Source organism: Danio rerio, chromosome 4, assembly GCF_049306965.1.
Source record: "Danio rerio strain Tuebingen ecotype United States chromosome 4, GRCz12tu, whole genome shotgun sequence".
Taxonomy (NCBI): Eukaryota; Metazoa; Chordata; class Actinopteri; order Cypriniformes; family Danionidae; genus Danio; species Danio rerio.
Genome location: NC_133179.1, coordinates 10,229,648 through 10,252,360, shown reverse-complemented (window position 1 = coordinate 10,252,360; position 22,713 = coordinate 10,229,648). Strand labels below are relative to the sequence as shown.

Sequence of the window (22,713 nt, the reverse complement as noted above, 5' to 3'; positions counted from 1 at the left end):
GAGGAAAATGGGAAGAGGACAGGGTGGGAGGAAGAAAGGGTGGAGGAGGAAAATGGGAAGAGGAAAGGGTGGAGGAGGAAAATGGGAAGAAGACGTGGAGGAGGAAAATGGGAAGAAGACGTGGAGGAGGAAAATGGGAAGAAGACGTGGAGGAGGAAAATGGGAAGAAGACATGGAGGAGGAAAATGGGAAGAGGACAGGGTGGGAGGAAGAAAGGGTGGAGGAGGAAAATGGGAAGAAGAAAGGGTGGAGGAGGAAAATGGGAAGAAGACAGGGTGGGAGGAAGAAAGGGTGGAGGAGGAAAATGGGAAGAAGACGTGGAGGAGGAAAATGGGAAGAAGACGTGGAGGAGGAAAATGGGAAGAGGACAGGGTGGGAGGAGGAAGAAAGGGTGGAGGAGGAAAATGGGAAGAGGACAGGGTGGGTGGAGGAGGAAAAAGGGAAGAAGACAGGGTGGGAGGAAGAAAGGGTGGAGGAGGAAAATGGGAAGAAGAAAGGGTGGAGGAGGAAAATGGGAAGAAGACAGGGTGGGAGGAGGAAGAAAGGGTGGAGGAGGAAAATGGGAAGAAGAAAGGGTGGGAGGAAGAAAGGGTGGAGGAGGAAAATGGGAAGGTGGGTGGAGAAGGAAAATGGGAAGAAGAAAGGGAGGAGGAAGACAGGGTGGAGGAAAATTGGAAGAAGAAAGGGGGGGAGGAAAATGGGGAAAAAGAAAGGGGGTAGGAGAGAGTGGAGGAAGACTCACTAGCTGTGATGCAACAGATTGATGTCTTTTTTCTTAAACTCACAATCTTGTTTAAAGCGCTCTGAAAGTTTATTAAAGCATAAACTGAAACAGGGAGTAAAACAAATGTACAACATAAATGTATACAGCTCCAAATACACAACAATACAAAATACAAAGTAGAAAACAGTATTGTCTCTTGTCCTCCTCAGAGGAGAGATGCAGAGAGCGAGGCCGGATCTCTCCGTAAAACATGAAGGAAGGGCTTTTCTAGTCCTTATTTTTTGTAAATCTTGATCTGCTGTATGATGTTTGGCATTGGTATGAAACTACAGCAGCTCTCTAAAGAAGTCGGCAAGGCTCTCTGTCTCCACCTGTTGGCCAAATTCTAGAAATATGTGCATGAATGAGCAAGCAGGGGGGATGGGCTTTTAAAATGAAACAACTCTTTCAAACAAACTCTTCCACTCTTATTTTCAGGCTCACTTTTGCAGCATTTCACAAAACATTACTTAAATGTGTCTCGGATAGACGTATCTGTGGGTGGCATTTCTATTCGCTGAGTGTGAGTAAGTGTTTCTGAAATGTTCTAACAGTGTATATATGATACACATACAGTTAAGTTTTACAGAGAGATTTCGTGCTCCTTCACTATTTTTTGTCGTTGAGATATGTTCTGAGATGAGGGACGGCTGTGAATAATGACAAACTGAAAAAGGAGAGTCAAAGCACTAAAAGCTCTGTGAGTTGTTTGTCTCTCTATCTATCAGCGGTGGTCTTCTTATTTCTGTTATCCCCAAACCCACCGCTCTGACTGAGATGACTTCAGCTGCACTGACTCACTGTTATCTCCATCTGCCTGCAGACAAACAAAGGTAAATAACACAGTCTTGTATGAAAACAAGAACCAGACATGAAGTAATATCTTTGTATCATCTCTCAATATAAAATCACAGAGGTAGCCGTTCTTTATTTATTAATGCCGTGCTTTTCATTTTGTCCTGTTATTATATATCTGTTAATCTCTATATCTGTCTGTAGAACCTGTCAGCTAGGACATGCTCACAAAACACTAAATCATGGTATGACTGTGATATCAACATAGCAAACGTGCACTGTAAATTTCATAGATTATTTTTGTTTTCACCAACATCTGGTAAAAATTTCAAGTCAACAGCACCTTTAGAAAATGACGGTGACCCGTTGAATACTTATTTTACCTGCTTTGAATAGAAGGGCTGTTTAACAGCAAGGAAGCTTTCACAGTATTTCCTATAATATTTTTCCTTATGAATAAAGTCTTATTTTCTTTTAGCTTTACTGGAATAAAAGCAGTTTTTAAATGTTTAATACAATTTTAAAAATATTTATATATAGTTCCCATAGGAAATTATTATTTTCTTGTCTACAGAACAAACTCTAATGCCTTGCCTAATTAATACAACTTGCCTAGTTAACATAGTTAAGCCTTTTAATTGCACTTTAAGCTGAATTATAGTATTTTGCAAAATACCTAGTAAAATATTATATACTGTCATCCTGGCAAAGACAAAGAAAATCAGTTATTAAAATTATAATGGTTAAAAATGTGTCAGAAAAATCTTAATCTTAAGAGGAATATTTTTTAAATAATTTAAACTTCACAGAAAGGGTAATAATTTTGCCTTCAACTGTATATGATATCTGCACATTGAAGTGCAATTAATTTAACATATCAAGCACTCTATAAGTTTGTTGCTTTCAAATTCTGGTAAAGATTCAAGCTCTCACCAAGTCACTGACCTTGCTCGCGATGGCTTTCAGTTTACCCAGTAACGAAGGCGTATTTGAGTAAACCACATCATCCTCGTTCTCCTCCCCTTCTCCTTCTGCTAGTGCACAGCTGTCTGCTGCTGGCAACTCACAGTCCTTATTGGCGGACATCACTAGTCTGGAGTATTTATATTCAAGCCTGCACCAAAAACAAAACAAGAAAACAGGTCATACATTTAAAATATCTGAACTTACGTTGACAGATTACTGTTATTATTATTATTACCTCTTGTTCTTTTTCCAGAAATAGCATGTAAGAGAAACTAAGAGGACAGCCATGAAGGCTCCGCCTCCAATACCGGCCTTGACCCATAGGCTGACCACCTCGCAGTGGGCGGAGCTTTTGTTTGGCAGCGCTACTCCCTTAGTGCAGAGTTTTGGTTCGTTCCAGACATACAGTGTGTCCTGTTGGCAGAAAATTGAATGAAGGTCAGACAGGCATCGAATAAACTGTACTTAATGCATTAGTAGAGTGAGATTTACCTGCTGTCCTCCTTTGCACGCTCCTTCTATTGAGTGGTAGTCAGCTTCTGTGCAAAGCGGACAAGCACTAGAGCTTTCCCAGAGGAAGTGAAACTCACAACCATTGCACGTACCTGCTGGGCACTTGCTATAGAGCACACAAAGACAAAAACATCACCAAAAAATGTAAAAGTTTTAAATTGACAGATTTTTTTTCTTCTTCAGACAGATTGCTTAACATTCAATGTGATTTATTTTATGTAACAAGACATAACACAAATAGTTTATTATTTAACTGTGATTAAATTATAGATGTATAGAGCTATAGAAGCAAAATGATAACATTTTTCTTTATTTGTGGTTTCAAGAGTAGTTAGCTTTACACTATTACTTGATAGTGAATGCAGGTTTGGCATGCTGTCCCGGGAGAGAACCCTGGGCTCACAGAGACTTGAACCCAGGGCTCCCGCCTGCTCGTATAGCATAGAAGGGGGACCGAGAACAGGAAGAGGGTTCCAGTTCTTAAAAAACAAAGATACTGGAAGTGAAACAAACTGGGCTATTTATTGGAGGCTAGGATTCACCTGATTGGCTTAACATTGATTGTGATGCGGGACCAGCCACGATCAATCATAGCACTCTTGAAATCAGTTTTCACCAGCATGGCCCACGCCACACTTTAAGCTAGACTTTACTGTTGGGATGAAAGGCATGGTAGAAGAACAGTGGGATGAAGGGGAAGGGGAGTAAGAGGATGACTGGTAAACAGGTGGGTAGGTTGACCGGGCGTCCTACTATGCCCAGAGACTCAGAGTGGGGGTACTGTTTCTGTAATAGTTTGGCAAAGTGATTGGACCCCCCCGATTCAACCTACATTAGGAGTGAAGAGGGTTCTAGGATTGTGAATGGGAAGCGAGGAAATGGATGGAGGAAGGGTGGGTTCGAAGAACGAGAAGAACAGTGCTAGAGGGGTAGTCTTCCTTAAATAAGTTTAAGAGAGTAGGTGATTGGTTAAGGAGACAAAATGAGGCGTGGATCCGTCGCTGAACCTATATTAGCAAGTTAATTCCTTTATAAAACTCCACTTATAGTTGTGTGTATGAGTGAAAGGTATTTTTAAGCATAACATAATACAAGATGTGTTGTTTAGAGAAATAAACAACATATTAATAATAATGTATATGTCAATAAATGTATATTTGTTGGAATAACCCTGTAGTTCACATTTAAGATTTTGACAAATTGCAAATAAATGCAAATGCACTAAATTACCATTTTATTTGAAATTTCGTAGGATTGTTAGAAAACAAGAATAAAATAAATGTTATTTTAAATGTTATATTGTGGTGTGTGATATTGACAAATATATATTTATTATTTTTAGGATGTTTTTGTGCTTGCACTTTGGCTGATGTATTCATGTCAAACATGGATTAAAAGGTTCAAAAGGGTTTATTTATTTCAAATAGAATTGAAAATTTTTGTAGGATTAATGACAATGACATGAGTAATTAAGATGATCCTTTCATCATTAACAAACACACTGCATTGTCTTTTTCTTATAGACAAAAGCTTGTAAATTTAATCAAATGCTCTGCCAACTTTTGACATGCGTTGTTTAAGCAGAAGTATGCACTTTTGTTTATTCTTAACCCAACTCCATGTTAACAGAATTAACATTTCTCACATTGCACCGAACAAATAGCAAATCTGCAAAAATTCAATATTCATTGCATATTTGCACTTGGCCTGCAAACCTCATCTGATACTTGTATTAGCATATATATTAATGGGTGATATTTCAGCTCCTGAGCGCCAAAGATAAATCACCCTACACAAAGCTTGCATATGACTTTTGCTGGATTTATTCCTAAGTGAATTACAATAAGAATGCATTTCCCCATTTACTGAGATATTCCGCTATGCTCATTTTAATCCGTTAAAAAAACGAATTGCAAATGATTACATCAAATAAAAAAACTATTATTAATACTGTGAGTAAACATCAAACTCACATTGGCACAGTGAGCTCTCCACGTGCACTTTTTTCAGGACTACAGTGCAGAGTCACGACTGTGCTACGGCCATTCAGACAAGATGCTGTGGGCTGCGGTGAGCTAAGAGAAAAAAAAAACTTTGTGTTACATATGTAAATCATTGCATACATGCACTAATCATTTCAATCTTTATTTACCGATAGAAGAAGTTGATATCTGGAACTTTCTGCGAAGACTTGAGGAAGAGGTCTGAGTTTACAGTGACCCCATCCAGACTGCTTTCAACAGACGCTCCTGAGAAAGGAGACACCAGTAAGCAATAACAACTGCAACATAAAAATGTTATTTACTAAAACAGCCTTCATTGCAGATTCTTACAGGTTAAGGGTTGCACCGTGAAAAAGGCATTGACGCTGATCTCTAAGCAAAAACAAGATTACACGCTGACATCAAATTACATTAGTGTCTGCCTACTTTTTTTTAGGAGCTGTGAGTATTTTTCTATTCAGTTTTATTTAGGATGTAAAACCAAATCAACCAAAACCAATCAACCAAAAGCAGCTACAGAGTGAATCGTGTTACAGACTTTCATTTAAAGCACAGAGGTATTTGACAAACAGATTAACAGATAACAGATTTACGAGAGAAGAAAATGCGGTAACACTTTATAATAACTACACACTATGAATGATTTATTAAGCATAAGCAAATGTTGAATTCATTATTTGTTAAGCATTTAACTCTACATTAATAAGCATTAGTAAGCAGTTTATAACTGCAGCTATAAATGCTGTATTCTTGACCTATAACCACATTTATAATGTGCATAATAATTGCACTTTTATACTTTGTAATCGATTTATTTTTCATTACTAAATGGAAGTATTGCATTATTTACTAACCAGTTATTTAAGCATAGTTGGTGTTTTTTAAAGATCATTCAGAATGAGTTAGTAAATGATTAATAAACTATTGAAATCAACATTTATATATCTTATTATTAAGGCATATACTAATAGTTAACTTATATGTTAATAAATGCTTTATTTTGACCTAATCTAAAGTGAGGACTATTCATGCTTTATAAAAGCCTTATAAATGACAATTAAAGAGTCAGTTGAATTCTATAAAGGAAAAAGTAAATAAAAAACATTTGTTTCTATTCATTTAATGATACACAAATGAAACTGTATTAAATGAAAAGTAAATCTGTGCAACCTGATGTAAAATAAAATTACTGTAGAGTTTAAACATTGCATCTTTTTATATTGTTCAATTATTTTATTGTTTTTGTTTTATACAACTTTATGTTGTATTTTGACACTTCTGTTATTCAGCGATGTTTAATATTTACAGTAAATTTACTTTTTAGATAAGATTGCAATGATTATTGTTCATTTGATACCGAGCCTTTAATTGTCATTTATAAGGGATTTATAAAGCAAGAATACAGCATTTATAGCTGCAGTTATAAACTGCTTAATAACGTTTATTAATGTAGAGTTAATGCTTAACAAAAAAAGAATTCACTATTTGCTTATGCTTAATAAATGGTTCATAGTGTGTAGTTATTATAAAGTGTTACCGAAAATGCAATCCCATGGAGAATTGCAAATGAAAGAAAGAAAAGAAATGATATCAAAATATAGAACGACTAGTTTAAGGTTTGTTATGTCAACAAGATATTTTTAACTTTATTGTAAAATATACATATATTAAATTTCGTATCAATTTTAACACTACCCTATAAAGGCAAAATACTTTAGCTCTCTGCAGAATGTGGAAGAAAATTACTTTAAACAATTTGTTATTCAGCCAAATTATTTTTAGTCAGGATATTAGAAGCATAACAATTATTTAAACACAAGATTGACTCAAGATAAATATCTATGTTATAAAGTAACATGTATGTTATATGTTATATGTCTTAAGTATCCCAAAAATATCAATAACTCATTTTCAATTGAGCACAAAGTTCCTGCATGTTGCCTTTGCATGACAGAAAACTTAATGGAGGTAAACAAATGAAGTTCTCTTTTGGCACACATTGCTCTCGAAATACTTTGATTGGTTGAATTTTCTGTATAGCATCATGGGTAATGTTGTTTTTCTTCACCAGATACATTACTGAGCATGAACTAGGATTGCACAATATATTGTTTTAGCATCGATACTGCAATGTTGAATGTATATGTTAGGATTATGGTTGACCAGAAGCCACAGTTCAGAACACTTGATATTTGTGGAGTCACTGCAGAGTTTAACCATGATGGAGTGAAAGTGTATAATTTGCATGTGTTTTTATGGCCTGTCACTGTGTGAACATTCAGGCACAGGAAACTGTACCATTTGTACCATTTCATTATTGAATTATTTATCCAATGGAAAAGTACTGTGCTCTTTTTACTTTTAATAATTTAAATTCTGTAGCTGAATACTTTTAGACTCCCCAGAAAACCATAAAGTGCTGTTTATTTCACTTTTATCTTTGCTTTATTGTATTTACCTATGCTTTTAATTTGTTTATTATATTCAATGCACGATTCTCTCTCTACAAAATCATCACAATCTGTCTAAATCAAAGAATTATTATTATTTTCTTTAGCTATTCAAGTTAACTGGTAAAACCTTTTCGAAAAACAAGATATCGCAATGTCATATTTTCCCAATATCATGCAGCCCTAGCATGAATGTTTCAAAAATACAGTGAATTAAATTAGTGTGAAAAGAGTGATTCAGCAAAAGCATATACAATCGATTACCAATTTTCTCTCACAACAGCTCACCGAGAAAAGTGTCAGCCAGGCTGATGGACTGAGATGACAGTGCTGATCTGAAGCCGCGTCCATCTGCAGGGATGATGGTCGATTGGCACACAAAAGTCTCGACAAAATTGTTGAGGTCAGCGGATTCATTCTGAAGGTCCTTGCTGGACATATCTGTGACGTTATCAGTGCACACTGCCACCTTCCTCCCCTGCATAACAGCGAGAGTAAAATGATTTCTTAAAAGCTAAAAAAAATCTGCTGTTTCTATTTCTAATTCCTATTAAAGCAATCTAATATTAGCAGTCTAAAGATAGAGATGGATGCATGTGAGCTTACCTCAGCCCCACACAGACTGATATTAAATTGGTGGTAATATTTAGTTCCCTTGGAGGTGAAACTAGGCCCATTCATGATTGATCCAACTGAACTTAAGGCACTCAAGTCATAGTTCAACGTTCGGTTCTGATCCATGTGTGAGAAGGTGCAGTCATTAAAACACACAGAGTGCTCCTGGATACACACAAAACACACATTTTACATGTTATACTATGTTGAAATCAAAATCAGAAAAGTTATTAGTTATCATAATTTTATTGGTTACTAATTACTTTAAATAATTAAATAATAACTCATAGCTTTTAACAGTATTTAGTATTTTTTTCAGTCTTACTATCATATAAATTATTATTGGCCTCAATCAAATATAAATGCATTTTTAAGATGTTATGCATTATATAAATGTGGAAGAAACCTCTGATTATTGCCATGCATTTCCTGTTGTTTTACTCATACCTTATTGCTCTTGCTTCCAGGACCACATGGCTGACAGGCCTCGTGCCCGTAAATGTGATGCCCGTAGAGGAATGTGTTTGGCGGGCACTCCTGGCACTGGTTGGTGTCTTTGTTGATGAAGTGTCCAGCAGGACAGGGGACGCAGGAAGAGCCGTCCTGCTGACTCATCATTGCACAAGCATGGCAACCAGACGCTGAACCATCCATCGCATTAGTCACCGTGATCGAGTAGATCTTTGCGATGTCATTCACATACTGACGCACCTGGGAGAAAACATTATCAGTGCAACAAGAAGGTACTTAAAATTTTTTATTCAGGTTAATACTTACATCAGTGGCTTTGTTGGTACGTTGGAAAGCCCATGTGTAGGAAACCGAAGCATTTTTAGTCATGATGTGGGTGTACGCTCGTCTGACTATATTTCCTACCCATGATTCCACAACGTTTGTGCTCTTCCTGTTTACATCCTGAGGAGAAAACACATTGATTTGGTTAATAGCTTCCAGATTAAGTCATTATTATTTTTCCAGTCACTAAATTAATTACATATGCAACTAACAGGGAATATTCTCAGAATTTAGGGAAATGTTTTAGAAAATCTCTTTAAAATTCATGAACTAACATGACTTAAGAACAGGGGTGTCCAAACTTAGCCCTGGAGGGCTAGTGTCCTGGAGAGTTTAGCTCCAACCCTAATCAAACACATCTGAACCAGGTAATCAAGCTCTTACTAGATATACTAGAAACGTCCTTGCAGGTGTGTTAAAGCAACTTGGAGCTAAACTCAGCAGGACACCAGCCCTCTAGGATTGAGTTTGGACACCCCTGCTCTAGAATAAAATGCACTAATTTAGTAATAATTATAATTTTAATGTCATATAACTAATTTCATATGGTCTTTATTAATATTCTTAAAAGTTTCCTGCAAAGACAATGTCTTTAAAAATGTAGGGCCTGGTATTATTTTCCTCAATCCAGTCTCAAATACATGGTAACATGGTCTTAGTTGAATGTTAATTTAACATTACTTAAAATTGACTACTAATTTCCGAACTTTCAGGGAACAATCAAAAGTAACATCCCATCAATGTTTGCAAAATGTTACACATAACTAAGAAATAAAATTATTTAATGAGTTCATGTGACAACTGTTTAAAGGGATAGTTCACCCAAAAATGAAAATGTCCTCGCCATCTACTCTCACTGAAGTGGCTCTAAACCTTTATGTATTTCTTTCTTCTGTTGAACACAAAACAAGTCATTCTGAATAATTTTGGGAACAGCTTTTGACATCCGTAGTAGGAACAAAACATACTATTTAAGCCAATGGCTGCTGCTTTTCAACATTCTTCCAAATATCTCCTTTTGTGTACATCAGTAGAAAGTAACTCAAACAGATAAGAAAACAAGTGAAATGTGAGTAAATGTATTTTAATTTGTGGGTGAACTATCCTCTTAACATATTGTACAACATTCCGTTTAACACACTGATCAACTCTTACTATCATAAAATAGAGTTCGCAGTCTGCGCTGCAGTTGGTCTCGAAGATAAACGTGATCCGGCCGAATTCAGTAGCTGAAGCATCGTCGACAGAAGTTGGAAGTCTGCGAGAGATGAACAGAGAGGGAATCTGCAAATGGTCTGTGTACAACTAACATCTCCGTACAGCAATTGTAGTCCTCACTTACTTGAATCCAGGCACTCGTAGATTTAAGATGAGGTAATCATTATCTGAGCCACCCACTCCACTGCGAATGTGGTCACCAGCCACCTCCCAACCTACAGAAGCAAGTCTGATCATTCGCTTCAATGGCATGACTTATGTCTGTACATTTCATTTGATCTGAAATAATTGATTGCATATGCAGCTTTGGACAAAATTATGAGACCACTGTCTCAGTTTCTCTGGATTTTTTAGATGAGAGTTTGAGTTTAGGGTGCAGTAGGTGATTGTCTTCAGAAACATTTTTTGTTGTGCTGGTTAAAAGTCTCCTCACAGTCCTATAGTAATGATTAAAGTAAGTGATCTAAATGTATTCATATGAATTTTTATATTTGGGGTAAGACATAAAACGAAAAAATGTTCATCCAGTTAAATATTGTCAGGCCTACATCTCCCATAATTCCGATAAGCAGCTCAAACTGTCTGTCAGCAAATGTAGATTCAGACTTCTGCGCATCTGTTCACGCAGATCCGCCATTCATGCGTGTCCTCCTGCATGCGCGTTCACAAGACAATCACAGACGCGGTGAAATCAAATGCTGAATTGAAACTTTTAAAAATCTTGAATCAATATTGGAGTTACTTTTGCACGCTGGAGGAAGTACGACACCAGAGCCGAAGTATTACTGTTAGACAGGTACTGTTCTAAACTATTTTATCAGGCTTAGCTCATGTTAGATTTAGTTGTTATAAATTGCTTATATGCATAGACGTGTTGTTCAGTCACTGAAATCTCCAGGCGAAAGATAGATTTTCAGTTTCATAAGGGACCTTTGACAGTATCGATGATGTAGATTTTTAATTAGGTTAACAACGAAACATCAGTAAATATCGCTATTCCACCTAATCGGCTTTATTGAGCTGAAGTTGCTTTTATATTCACATTGGTTAATTTTTGAACAATGACAGCCTTCCTATACTGTTTACCATGCTACTCTGAATATTCGCTCTGAAATAGCGTGTGGCTTAGTAATAAATGTAATTCCTGCACGCTGCCGGCCAAACACCAACTAACTGGTGGATGACATGAACTAATGGGTGGTCTGCTGTGTTGAGCCAGCCTGATCTCACGAGAAAACGTAAGTATTTTACGTTTTGCCAGTTTAGTGGCTAATTCGTACGAATTCGTACGAGTTCAGTCGTACGAAATGGTACGATTTTAAAAAGGAGGCGTGGCACCTGACCCCACCCCTAACCCCAACCGTCATTGGGGGATGAGCAAATCGTACTAAATTGTACGAATTAGATCGTACGAATTCATACGAATTAGCCACTAAATGAAAAAGTTACGAATTGCCGTGAGATTGTGTTGGTTGAGCAGTGCGCATGTTTGCAATTTCAGGAGGCGTGGCTATGAATCACAGTCTCTCCCCGCTGTCCAAAGATAATATGCTAAGCGGTTAGAATTTTGGCAGAACACCTACTGCACCTTTAAATATTAATATTTATTGTTTAATAACATTTCTCCCTAATTTCAAATACAAATATTGTCATTTAGAGCTGTTTTTTCCCACAAAATGACTGTCGGTCAGATTTTTATTTTTATTTTGTTGTGATTAAAATAAAAGAATATAATAACAATAGTACATTATATTATATAACTAACTATATATGCATGATAGCTGTACTGTTCATCGTACACACACCTTAACATATCCCTTTTTATCATTTTAATTTTTCACTAATTTGGTTGTAATGTAATAATGCACACCTTTTGTAAAGCTGCTTAGGAATAGTATTTATTGTGAAATACAATTGAATAATGAATTGAATAAAAAACGTGTTTTATTCTACTAAATATATATTTCTTTATCCACAAAACTAAAGATCTGAGAAATTTCAAGTAGTCTCTTAATGTTTTCCATTGCTGTGTATGTGCATTTATAGAAATATATATGCTCTTACCATTCATTTCATCACATTTGGAATTGCCCACATTAAAACACGATGTTTTCATGTTCCTCGGCAGGACGTTCCACCACTTGTATTCATATCCTAAAGACGGTTCGGTTCCACCAGGACATCTTTGACATTCTGTGCCCAAAATAAATCCTGCCCTGTTACACACAGAAACTGTCTGACTTGAGTATGTATCCAAGGTATCTTTGTGTGTAAATACCTGTGGTGCCATCAGAATAGGTCCCTTGAGGGCAAGGTAAACAGGTGGAAGAGTTGTGCATGTAGAAGCCTGGATTACAGGGTGGACAGTCCTCTTTCTCTCCAGAAGGGGGCAGTTTCACAGCACCGGTCACATTCTCCAAACACACCTGAGGCTCCACCCACCTGTACAGTATCTGGGTCTGAAATGATTAGAAATATTAACCATTATCGATATATTCAGACAAGGTTTAGAACAAAACACATTACCCATCATATCCTACCTTGCCTTCACTATCACAGGCTGTGTGGATTTGAAAATAGTCTTTCTCTGAACAAGGAGGCCTTTCTTTACACTGCGACCATCCCTCCTCTAGGACACACACATGGGTAGAGAAACATTATTCACATGTGTACCCAAAAGTTGTTTCAGTAAAGAAACATGAGAAATATTTAGATCATATTTTTGGTGAATTCATACGTGAATATTGTGACTCGGTGCAGTGTGTACATGAACTGGCTCCCTTTCCAGAATAAGTATTCCTGGAGCAAAGGTCGCACGAGGAGGAGCCTGGAGTTTTACTGAAGGTGCCCGGCCTGCATGGAAAACACTCTGACGTGTACGCCACACCTGCTCACAAAACACAGGTACAAATCAGATGAATAAAAACATTAGTGCAATGTAATACGATCCAGAAACAGCACAACAGATTGTGCAGGCAACACTGTTATTTCAGGTCATTTTCTCATAAACAAATGTTGTTAAAGTAACACAAATTGAATGTTTGTTCAGAATTGTCTGGTATTTAATAATGTTGGTATGAATGAATGATTCAAATGTTCAGAGTATGTACAGAAGTATCTTTCCAAGCAAATTGAAAGGTTTCCTTAAAAGTCCCATGAAGTGCTTTGAAATGTGCATTTTTTTAGTCAATGTTTGACGTAATCTCAACTGATATACAAAGAGAGGGCGGGACATCAAGTAGCCCCTCCCCTTTTAGAAAAACAGACAGTAGCATTTTGTTTTATCACAACTCTGCCAGTGAGAGTGATTGAGTTCAAGCACATCAAATGTAAAGCAAATAAGTAGTGTTTTGAAGGGGGCGGGGCATGTCAGATAATAGAGAGCATTTGATTGATTAAGATTTGATAAGAAACTGAAGTATGAGGGGACCTGCAAAAAAAACTTGATCCATTTAGGTGTAAGTGAGTGACAAACTGCAAGTTTTAGATGTTTATAATGAATTTTACTATGAATTTTGTCACAGTTTTGGAGTACACTGACTTGTAGATATTCTTAAAACTAACATACTGATACTAACATCTAAAAAACTTTAATTTCACTAGATCTATAACATTCAGATAACAAGAATAAAAACATTTCTTATAAAGCATTTAATTAACTATTACGAGAACAACATTTATAATAAACATTTGCATGTTTTAAATGGAAGATATTATTGGTTAACTGTGAATTATTTATCATAAAGAAGGTTGTGAGAATCCCATACCTTCAATCTGGATGTTCTTCAAAAGGACCGGCTTCACTGGTTTCCCACCCAAGAGCATTCCTGTGGTTCTCCAGTATAAAATATTAGTTCCTGACTTTAAGTTGACCTGCGATGTATAAAAACAGCTATGTTAGACTGCAGTGCACTCTTGTGATCATGTCTTTCCAAACATGTATGCATTACTTTCAAAAGTAGATATTTAAAAGAATGTTGGCCATTAAACCGGTTTTGTTTATTATATTTTCTTTCATTGTATGAACAAAAAATATATATAGAAGTCAATGGAAACAGAACTTGTGTTTATGAAAGGGATAGTTCACCCAAAACTGAAAATTGTCTTTATTTACTCAACATTAACTTTTCATCAGTTTCAGACATTTTTTTAAGTTACTTTTTTAATTTAGGAAAAAAAGAAACTCATTTTGAGAGTTTTGAAACCACTAAAGGGAAATTAAATAGTAAGTAAATGTTTTTGGGTTACTTTAAATAGTAAGTGAATGTTCTTGGGTTGCTATAAATAGTGAGTAACTTATGGAGTTACTATCCCTTATAACATTCTACAAAATATCTTCTTTTTGTGTTCAGCAGCTTTGAATATAAATGAAAGCATCTCAGATCACCAACCGTATGGGTTCCCCACTCTCCACTTGTGGTGAGTTTGATCCATTTCTCGCTCCCTTGCTGGTCCATCTCCTGACACTGGTCGTTCTGAATCTGTACCAGTGGTAAAATGTTACTTTCACATATATATTCTCATTTAGGTAGAGAAAACGAAAAGATGCATCAGCTAAAACTCACAAAGAATTCAAAGAAGACGTTGCTGTCGACGTATTGATAGTCAAAGGAGACGGAGCCCTGCTTCATGAGATGCACCGCGTACACTAGAGATACTGTGCAGTCGTCACGGTTGGACTCCAAGTGAGTTCCCTGAGCTGTCCATGAGGAACTGCAATTGAACAGCACAGTGTGAATGGGTAGATCCAGATCTGTAGATTAGGACTGTACAGTATATCGTTTCAGCATTGATATGTGCAATGTACACATCTGCAATAGGATATGCATTGTTGAGTCTGAATCATATTTGACCAGGAACCACAGAGCACGTAGTTTGTAGAGTCACTGCTAAGTTTAACCATAATAGATTGAAAGCTTGTCATTTGCATGTGTTTTTAAGGCCTGTGACTGAGCATTTCAAGAGAGTTTAAAACAGTTGGGCACATAAAATGATGTAGTTTGAAGGTGTAACAAACATTAATTGTAATTAATTATGTATACTGTTTATGCAGAAAACATGTTTTTCTTACTTAGATTTTTGTCTTGTTTCTAGTCCAAATATCTACATTTTAAAGCAAAATAAGATTATTTACTTAATCCATTGGCAGCTAATTTAGCTTGTAAGGAAAACTTCTAATTTAGCCTTATATCCTCTAAAGGAAAACAAAACAATATTTTTATTTGATCTAAGAATTTCTGGATATTTGTACGAGAAACTAGAGAAAGCAAAGTAAGAGAAGCATTTGTGAGTATTCAATTTCTCTACCTAAATACTGCTACCGTCAAATAGAGCTTTTCACACCATCTTTTGAAACTACATTCATATGGCAATATTTATCATAGCAATATTAAAATATTGCAATATCAGATTTTACCAATATCGTGCAGCCCTACTGTAGATGCATTCCAAATCTTCGGGAACAGAATGTTAAGTTTGTAAGTCTGCTGTTACTGACTTGTTGCAGGTCATTGATTCGTCCCCTGACCCTCCTGAGTCCATGTATGTGGCCAGACTGCTGAATCCCGCAGGAATTGAGTCCCATTGGTCGAAACGCACACCGCTGCCCAGCGAATAAGAGCCAGCCGCACAGGATATGCACTGCTGAGAGGACATCTCTAAAAACTCTCCCGCTTCACATGAAAAAGCTGCACGACAAGTAAAAACAGGTTGTGTTTGCATACAGAGAACACTCTCTGACGTTTCAGTAGCGTTAATCAATTGCTCATTCAGTTAATTGGTCTTTAATAACATTATCGGCACATTAGCACAATTAAATTTTTTATAAATTGTTAGTCTAATGTGTTTTATTTTATACATTACTACTCACTGCCTTATATGGTTTTGAGGACATTCAGTAGTAACGCTCCCCTAAATAATGATAAAATGTATAGCATTACTTATGTATTGTATAGTATAACTTATTGGATGTTTTGAAAGACGTGAGAACATTCAGAAACAATGTTTTTATAACTTAATGTAAGTGCTAGCAAAACATTTGGAAAGCATATTATTGTTAGCTTGGATAATAGCCGAGTAGCAAAAGCATTTGGGCACTTTTGAATGTAATGAATGTTGTTGCTTTTGATAACAAAATATAGAGCCAAGGAAAGGCTGCTTGAGCTTTCTCAAAGCATACTCGTGATCTATTTTCGAAGTTACTTAAAATAACCTGCTTTCATTGTTTTTCAGTGATTTTGTTTTTGCAAAGTTAAGAAGTCAGTAAATTATAAGGGTTAAAAATAAAAAGGCGTTTCAATCCTCAAACAGTAACAGGCATACATTGTTTTCCTCCCATACATTAAAATATATCCCTTAATTATTATTTAAAAACAAAGTAATGACCATCATACTTTTTATCATACTTTAAACAAGTAAAAGTCATCAAATAAAAAGTCATTCATTGTAATAAGTTAAAATATCAAAGAAATAATGTGGATTACACTGCAGCCCCGAAATACTAATTAGTTGTCATTTAAAGGCTTTACACTTCCACTATTCTTCAGACCAATAAGATATTTATATTTGTCAGCAAAATGTTTTTTCATTTAAAAGTTTGAGGAATATGCAGTTTCAATTTTACATAAGTACAGGCTGTATTTAATATGCATTGTAAATGAAATTGTTTAATGCAGACAACTACTCTTCGAGCCATCAACATGTTCTACCAATAATATCCACAAACACTTTATTTAGAGCAGGAAAAAATTGCGCCTGAACAACCTTTCTTTACAGTTAAATTCCACTTGATGTATACAGTGTATTTTGATGAAGACTGTGTATGTGTGTTTTGTCTTACTGCAGTCTGTGCCTCTGACCGGCTCTGGTAGGCCCGTGCAGCTCTCCTGTCTGTGAGGAATGGCGACTCTCCATCTGGAGCCTGTGCTGTCACACTCTGTGTACTCAAAGTAGTAGTCTGTCTGAAACCCACATGCAGATACACATAGTTAGTGTAGTGTGCACAGTTTAGAATATGTAGATGTAGAACGGTTTTGCATTCTGTAATGTTACTGCTACTCAAAATATAGCTTAATTACTTAGTCTGATTTTTTGCATCAATATGTCTGCTATGCTGAATGAGGATGAAGCATTTTTTCATCCACATAGTTATATAATATATTTAATTTATTATGTTATAAGGCTTTTTTCAATTATAGGACACTACATGTGCATTTAATGCACTTTTCAGGGAAGTTTTTGTTGTTTTTGTATGTTAGTGCTATTCAACATATCTCAAAAAACACACACATTCACATTTTCATTTACTTTTACATCAACAACAAAAAAATATGGTGGTGTTTATTAACTTTTCATGAACCAGAAATTAAAAAGCATAATATTATTTAAGTTCAATATTTCAATGTATTTTACTTTTTGACTTATAATAGTGTTTCCTGCATCCCTGTCAAGGTTTACTTTACCCTGCAGTAATCATTTGTGTAAATAAATAGTAAAAAAACATGAATAAATAACAAATATGAATGCAATAGTTCTCCATGACTTTCTTCAACAACATTTGCTTAAATAGATAAAATAGTGTATCTTATTTAACAAAAAATCTCAAAATAATGTGCGTTTTTATGCTTAAAACAAGACAAATAGTGAAAAATAAACTTAATTCAGTTAAAAATATAGATTTTTTTACTTTAAAGACTTTTACTTAAGCATAAACTCACCACAACATAAATTAATTTATCAGAACACATTATATATATATATATATATATATATATATATATATATATATATATATATATATATATATATATATATATATATATATATATATATTTCTTATCAATTAAATAGATCTTCACCTAAAAATATTAAATATTTGCTCCACAAAAACAAGACAATCAAACTTAAAAGCCATTTCCTTTTTGCAGCGTTTCACAAATCAATAATATACAAAAAATACTGACATGCCAATCAATGAAAGTGCATCTAATCAAAGAAAATGCATATCGTTATCCATGTGCGCCCTTCTCAAATGCAGACAACTTCACAGTACAGATGCTCTTTCTAAACACATATATTAGATAAAGCACATCACATAAACTCCCATACACATAACATATAAACGTGCATGTGTGTGTGTATGCGTGTTTATATACAATGGAAGGGGGATGGTGGCGATCTGTCTATCTGCCTTCTGTCCCGAACAGTCGCCAGGGCAACAGCTAGGAGCCTGTGACTGTTGTCATGAAGATCAGTCACTGCTTTTGGTTGTGGCCGGTGTAATGAATTAAAACCTGATATACACTGATAACAACGAGGCCACTAAATACCTCCTGTGTGTGTGTCTTTGTTGACAGATCTGCTATGTAAATCAGTGTGCGCACAATGCTCAGAATGCAGTGGTTGTTCACCTGTCCTTAAGAGGCCTGTTACTTACAAAAACAAACTGGATGCATGCAGGTAAGAGTGCGCACGGCATGTGTTAAATGGCATATTTGAGTAAATGCGGTGTAATGAAGTTGCTGCATTAAGTTGGTTGATGAATACATCCCCATGGAGGTGCTTGTTGTCTGGTAATGCTTGGTTACAGCAAACCCATTATCACTAATGGTGCACCTGCCACTATTGGCCTGCCTTTCCCTTATGTACTCTAAACCCTTATAATGGACTTTCATACATGCATCAATTTCTTTAATATGCATGGTTTGTAGCAAGCAAACACTTTCAGATTATTTTAAGAGCCTCACCTTTTCGTAAATGTTATGTTTTAAGTATGTTTTAAGAGGTAAAACCGTTCGTAAAAACAATATTTTATTTTTTTTTGTTTGTTTGTTTGAATCATTTTGGGCATTTATATATGTATTCCAGGCCCGTAGCCAGCCTAGTGAAAGAGGTGGTTCTTTTTTCTCAAAATGTTTTCGCCTCATTTTCTATTTAATTATGAGATTTAATACTCCATTTTAGTAACATTTTAAGCATTATTTTTAGCTGTATTAGCTTGTCAGATGGTCGTCATAACCAAACTTTTTGATGTACCAAAACATTCCTAAAAGTTTAGATTAAAGAAATATAAAAATAAAAATTAAACATACATAATATTTTAATTAGGGAAAAAATAGGAATTTGTTCAATTTTAATTTAAAAACTGTAGTCTATTGTCATTTGTTAGGCAAATAACAAACTAGCCAGCACATTCAACTTTTCTCAGTCAGAATTTAGCCCTTTGAATAATAAAAACATAATAATAATAATAACAACAACAATAATAATAATAATAATAATAAATGTGGAAATGCACGACTTTTTTAGCCTCTCTTGTAAAAAAGTATGTTCGACAATTTATGTATAACAACAGTGTCCAAATTAGAATTCAAATTAATTTTAAAATGGGCCACTTTTGGTGCTTCACACTTTTTTATTGGTCATTTTTTGTTTCAAGAATAAGCTCCAAGATTTAGAGTAAAAGTTAATTTATACAATACAACAATACAGTAGGTCAGTAGCGAAAGATGACTTCACTTATGTCCGACTCTTATGTTTTTTTGCACAGTTATATGTTGGACTCATGAAAAATAATTGTTTCATTGGACAAAACGAATTAGCTGAAATCACACCTAAGCGACAGCCAACAGAGGATTCCGCTTGGTCTTGAAGAGTTTTTCAATGAGTTATTTTCACAATTTAGGGCAGCACAGGGGCACAGTGGGTAGCACAATCTCCTCACAGCAAGAAGGTCGCTTGTTCGAGCCCCGGCTGGGTCAGTTATCGTTTCTGTTTGGAGACACTACGGCTAAATTGTTCATTGTGTATGCATGTGTATGGATGTTGCCCAGTGATGGATTGCAGCTGGAAGGCCATCCACTGAGTAAAACATATGCTGTATAATTTGGCGGTTCATTCCGCTGTGGCGACCCCAGATTAATAAAGGGACTAATAAGCCGAAAAGAAAATGAATTAATGTATTTTCACAATGTTGGCATAGCAGTCAAAATAGGACAAATGTGCTGAAGTATTGGACAAATTTTGGACCTTTGTCAGTGAGGGGTGGGTCTTTCAAACCACCCGAGTTCACCCTGGCTATGGGCCTGTATTCAGTGCATTAAGATGTCAACAGCAAAACATATTGTTGAAAAAATCTAAACTATATTGAACCTTCTGCCCTTATCACACTGTTTTAGTACTGAATTGTATTGATAAACATGCACATGCATGCTTATTTCAGCATGAAATATTGAATATTTTCTCATCTGAAAGTGAAATGATGAAACAAACAGATTTTTTAATAAATTAGGCACAACTTTAGGCACATTCAAATCAAGACTGAAATCGCATCTTTTTCTTTACTAAATTGAGCACTGTGCACCGACCGACAGATCACACTATTATGTCTTTCATCACATTTTTAAAAACACATTTTAAACTATTTTTTATTCATTTTTAATTCTTTAACTATTTTATTGTCTTGTTTCTTTTATTCTCGTTTATGTAAAGCATTTTGAATTAACATTGTGTATGAAATGTTCTATACAAATAAACTTGTCTTGCCTAAATTGTGAGGGTTGACAGCTGACACAACCACCTGATGTTGTTCCAAATTTTAGAAAGCTGAAGCTAAATGTTTACATACAAATTTTTAATTTCTATACATAAAAAAGAAAATGGTAACTGAGGCTGTCATTCTGCCCAGCATCCATTCTTCATTTTCCGGCGCAGTGGCCCTTTAAATTTCATCTTTTTATGTAAACACGGATGACGCAAATCAGCAGCACAGCCTTTCAACTCAAACGCAGGAAGAACAGACATTCACGTTGCGTTAAAATGTTTGAAGTTAATAATAAAACAAATCTTTTTACAAGCTCCAACACACAACCGAGGCGCATAATAACACACAACAATCGAGCCGCCATCTGATTGGTCGTCTGCGCTGCGTCATCATATTATAGGATCCTCGCTCCTCTTGGCTCTGATCATTGTAATGTCCATAACAAGATGTACTTTTTGATTTTTCACACCGCATTTTCAGCATACATAGCCATAATTGAGTAGACAAAATATATATGTTATAACAATAATAATAACATGCGTTAAAGTCATTTTAGAAGCTCACAATCATATACCATCCATATAACATGGTGTCAGAATTTATTTTAATTAGCCTACTTACATCACATGCAGAAATAAAGCTATTCTAGATTATGATTGGTTTAGAATTGTGTGTTTTTTTAACATGTCGTTTACCTCTTTACACTGTGGCAGGTTTCCTGAGGCTCGTGCGCAGAGGAAAAGCGTTACAAAGCGCACAATATAACAGGATGACCAAAGCGCCCTCTTCTCCATCTCATAAAGGCAGGAGTCCGAGGAAAACGAGAGATGCCAGGGATCCGAGTGCAGACAACGGGGTTTTTTCGACGCCTATGCATAAACTACGGGCTGAAATGCGAACACGCTGCGCTCTCCTCAACGATAAGCTTCTACTGTAGTTGCGCTTATGGGGCTTTGATTGACAGCCAGCGTCTGACGTCACGCGCGTCTGGTCTGCCGCTCAACTCACACGGCATCTTTTATTTAGGCCAGGTTAACCTTTTTTGTTTACAAAAAGAAAATGAGATGGAGTGAATGAATGATTGAAAGAAAGAAAGAATGAATAATTGAATTAATTAATAATTAAATTAATAATTGAATAATTGAATGAATGATTAAATGAATAGTTGATTAAATGGATAAACAATCAGTGAATTAATGAATAATTTAATTAATTAATAATGGAATGAATGAATGAAAAACTGGATGAAATAATGGATAATTAAATCAATAATGGAATGAATAATTAATTAAATGAATGAACAGTTGAATTAATAGTAATTAATAAATTAATGACTAATGGAACAAATATTTGATTAAATGAGTGAATGGAATTCACTATTAATAATTGAATTAATATTTAAATGAATTAATAATTGAATGGATAATTGAATGAATGAATAATTAGATGAATTAGTGAATGATTGAATGAATTAATGGATAATTAAATTAATTAATAATGGAACGAATGAATAACTTAATGAGTAAACAGTTGAATTAATAGTTTTATGATGTAATGAATAGAAAAATTGTTGATTGAATTGGAATGGAATTAATTAATTAATATTTGAATAAATGAAAGGAATAATGACTTAATGAATGAATAACTAAACAATTAATTGAATGAATGAAAAATGAAATGAATGAATAATTTAAATGAGAAATAATGGAGTGAATAAATGAATACTTTATTAATAATTTAATAATGGACTGTATTAGTGAACCATTTTTATGAATGAATAATTGAATGAATGGATAATTGAATTAATTAATAATGGAATTAATGAATGAATGAATAGTTGAATCAATAGTTTATTTAATTAATGAATAATTGAACTAATTAATGAATGAAAGAATAAAATTACATTATAATTGAATGAATGACTAATGGAATGAATAAATGAATAATTCAATGCATAATTGAAACAAGGAATGAACGAATGCATAATTGAAAGAAGGAATGAATGAAAGCTTGTAAAATTATATTAAATAGTTGATATCTAAAAATGGATACATT

At 35.0% G+C, this 22,713-nt stretch overlaps 1 protein-coding gene across 2 annotated transcripts; it reads right to left on the bottom strand.

Moving 5' to 3' along the window:
- Window positions 1-787: 787 nt before the first annotated feature.
- Window positions 788-21,592, bottom strand: elapor2b (endosome-lysosome associated apoptosis and autophagy regulator family member 2b). 2 transcript variants are annotated; one of them, XM_005164587.6, is made up of 22 exons: window positions 21,354-21,592; window positions 16,957-17,077; window positions 15,616-15,805; window positions 14,684-14,831; window positions 14,510-14,599; window positions 13,886-13,991; window positions 12,856-13,005; window positions 12,659-12,747; window positions 12,397-12,577; window positions 12,183-12,311; window positions 10,243-10,333; window positions 10,056-10,158; window positions 8,883-9,020; window positions 8,553-8,816; window positions 8,097-8,270; window positions 7,779-7,968; window positions 5,190-5,286; window positions 5,011-5,112; window positions 3,017-3,143; window positions 2,760-2,938; window positions 2,492-2,672; window positions 788-1,580 (listed from the first exon to the last, which is right to left on the bottom strand). In XM_005164587.6, exons 1-22 carry the CDS (start codon window positions 21,450-21,452, stop codon window positions 1,512-1,514), a joined length of 3,018 nt encoding a protein of 1,005 aa, XP_005164644.1. In that variant the 5' UTR covers window positions 21,453-21,592; the 3' UTR covers window positions 788-1,511. The 2 variants fall into 2 exon arrangements, with proteins under 2 accessions (XP_005164644.1, NP_001038575.1); NM_001045110.1 differs by having other exon boundaries at window positions 790-1,580; window positions 2,504-2,672; window positions 21,354-21,548.
- Window positions 21,593-22,713: the final 1,121 nt, after the last annotated feature.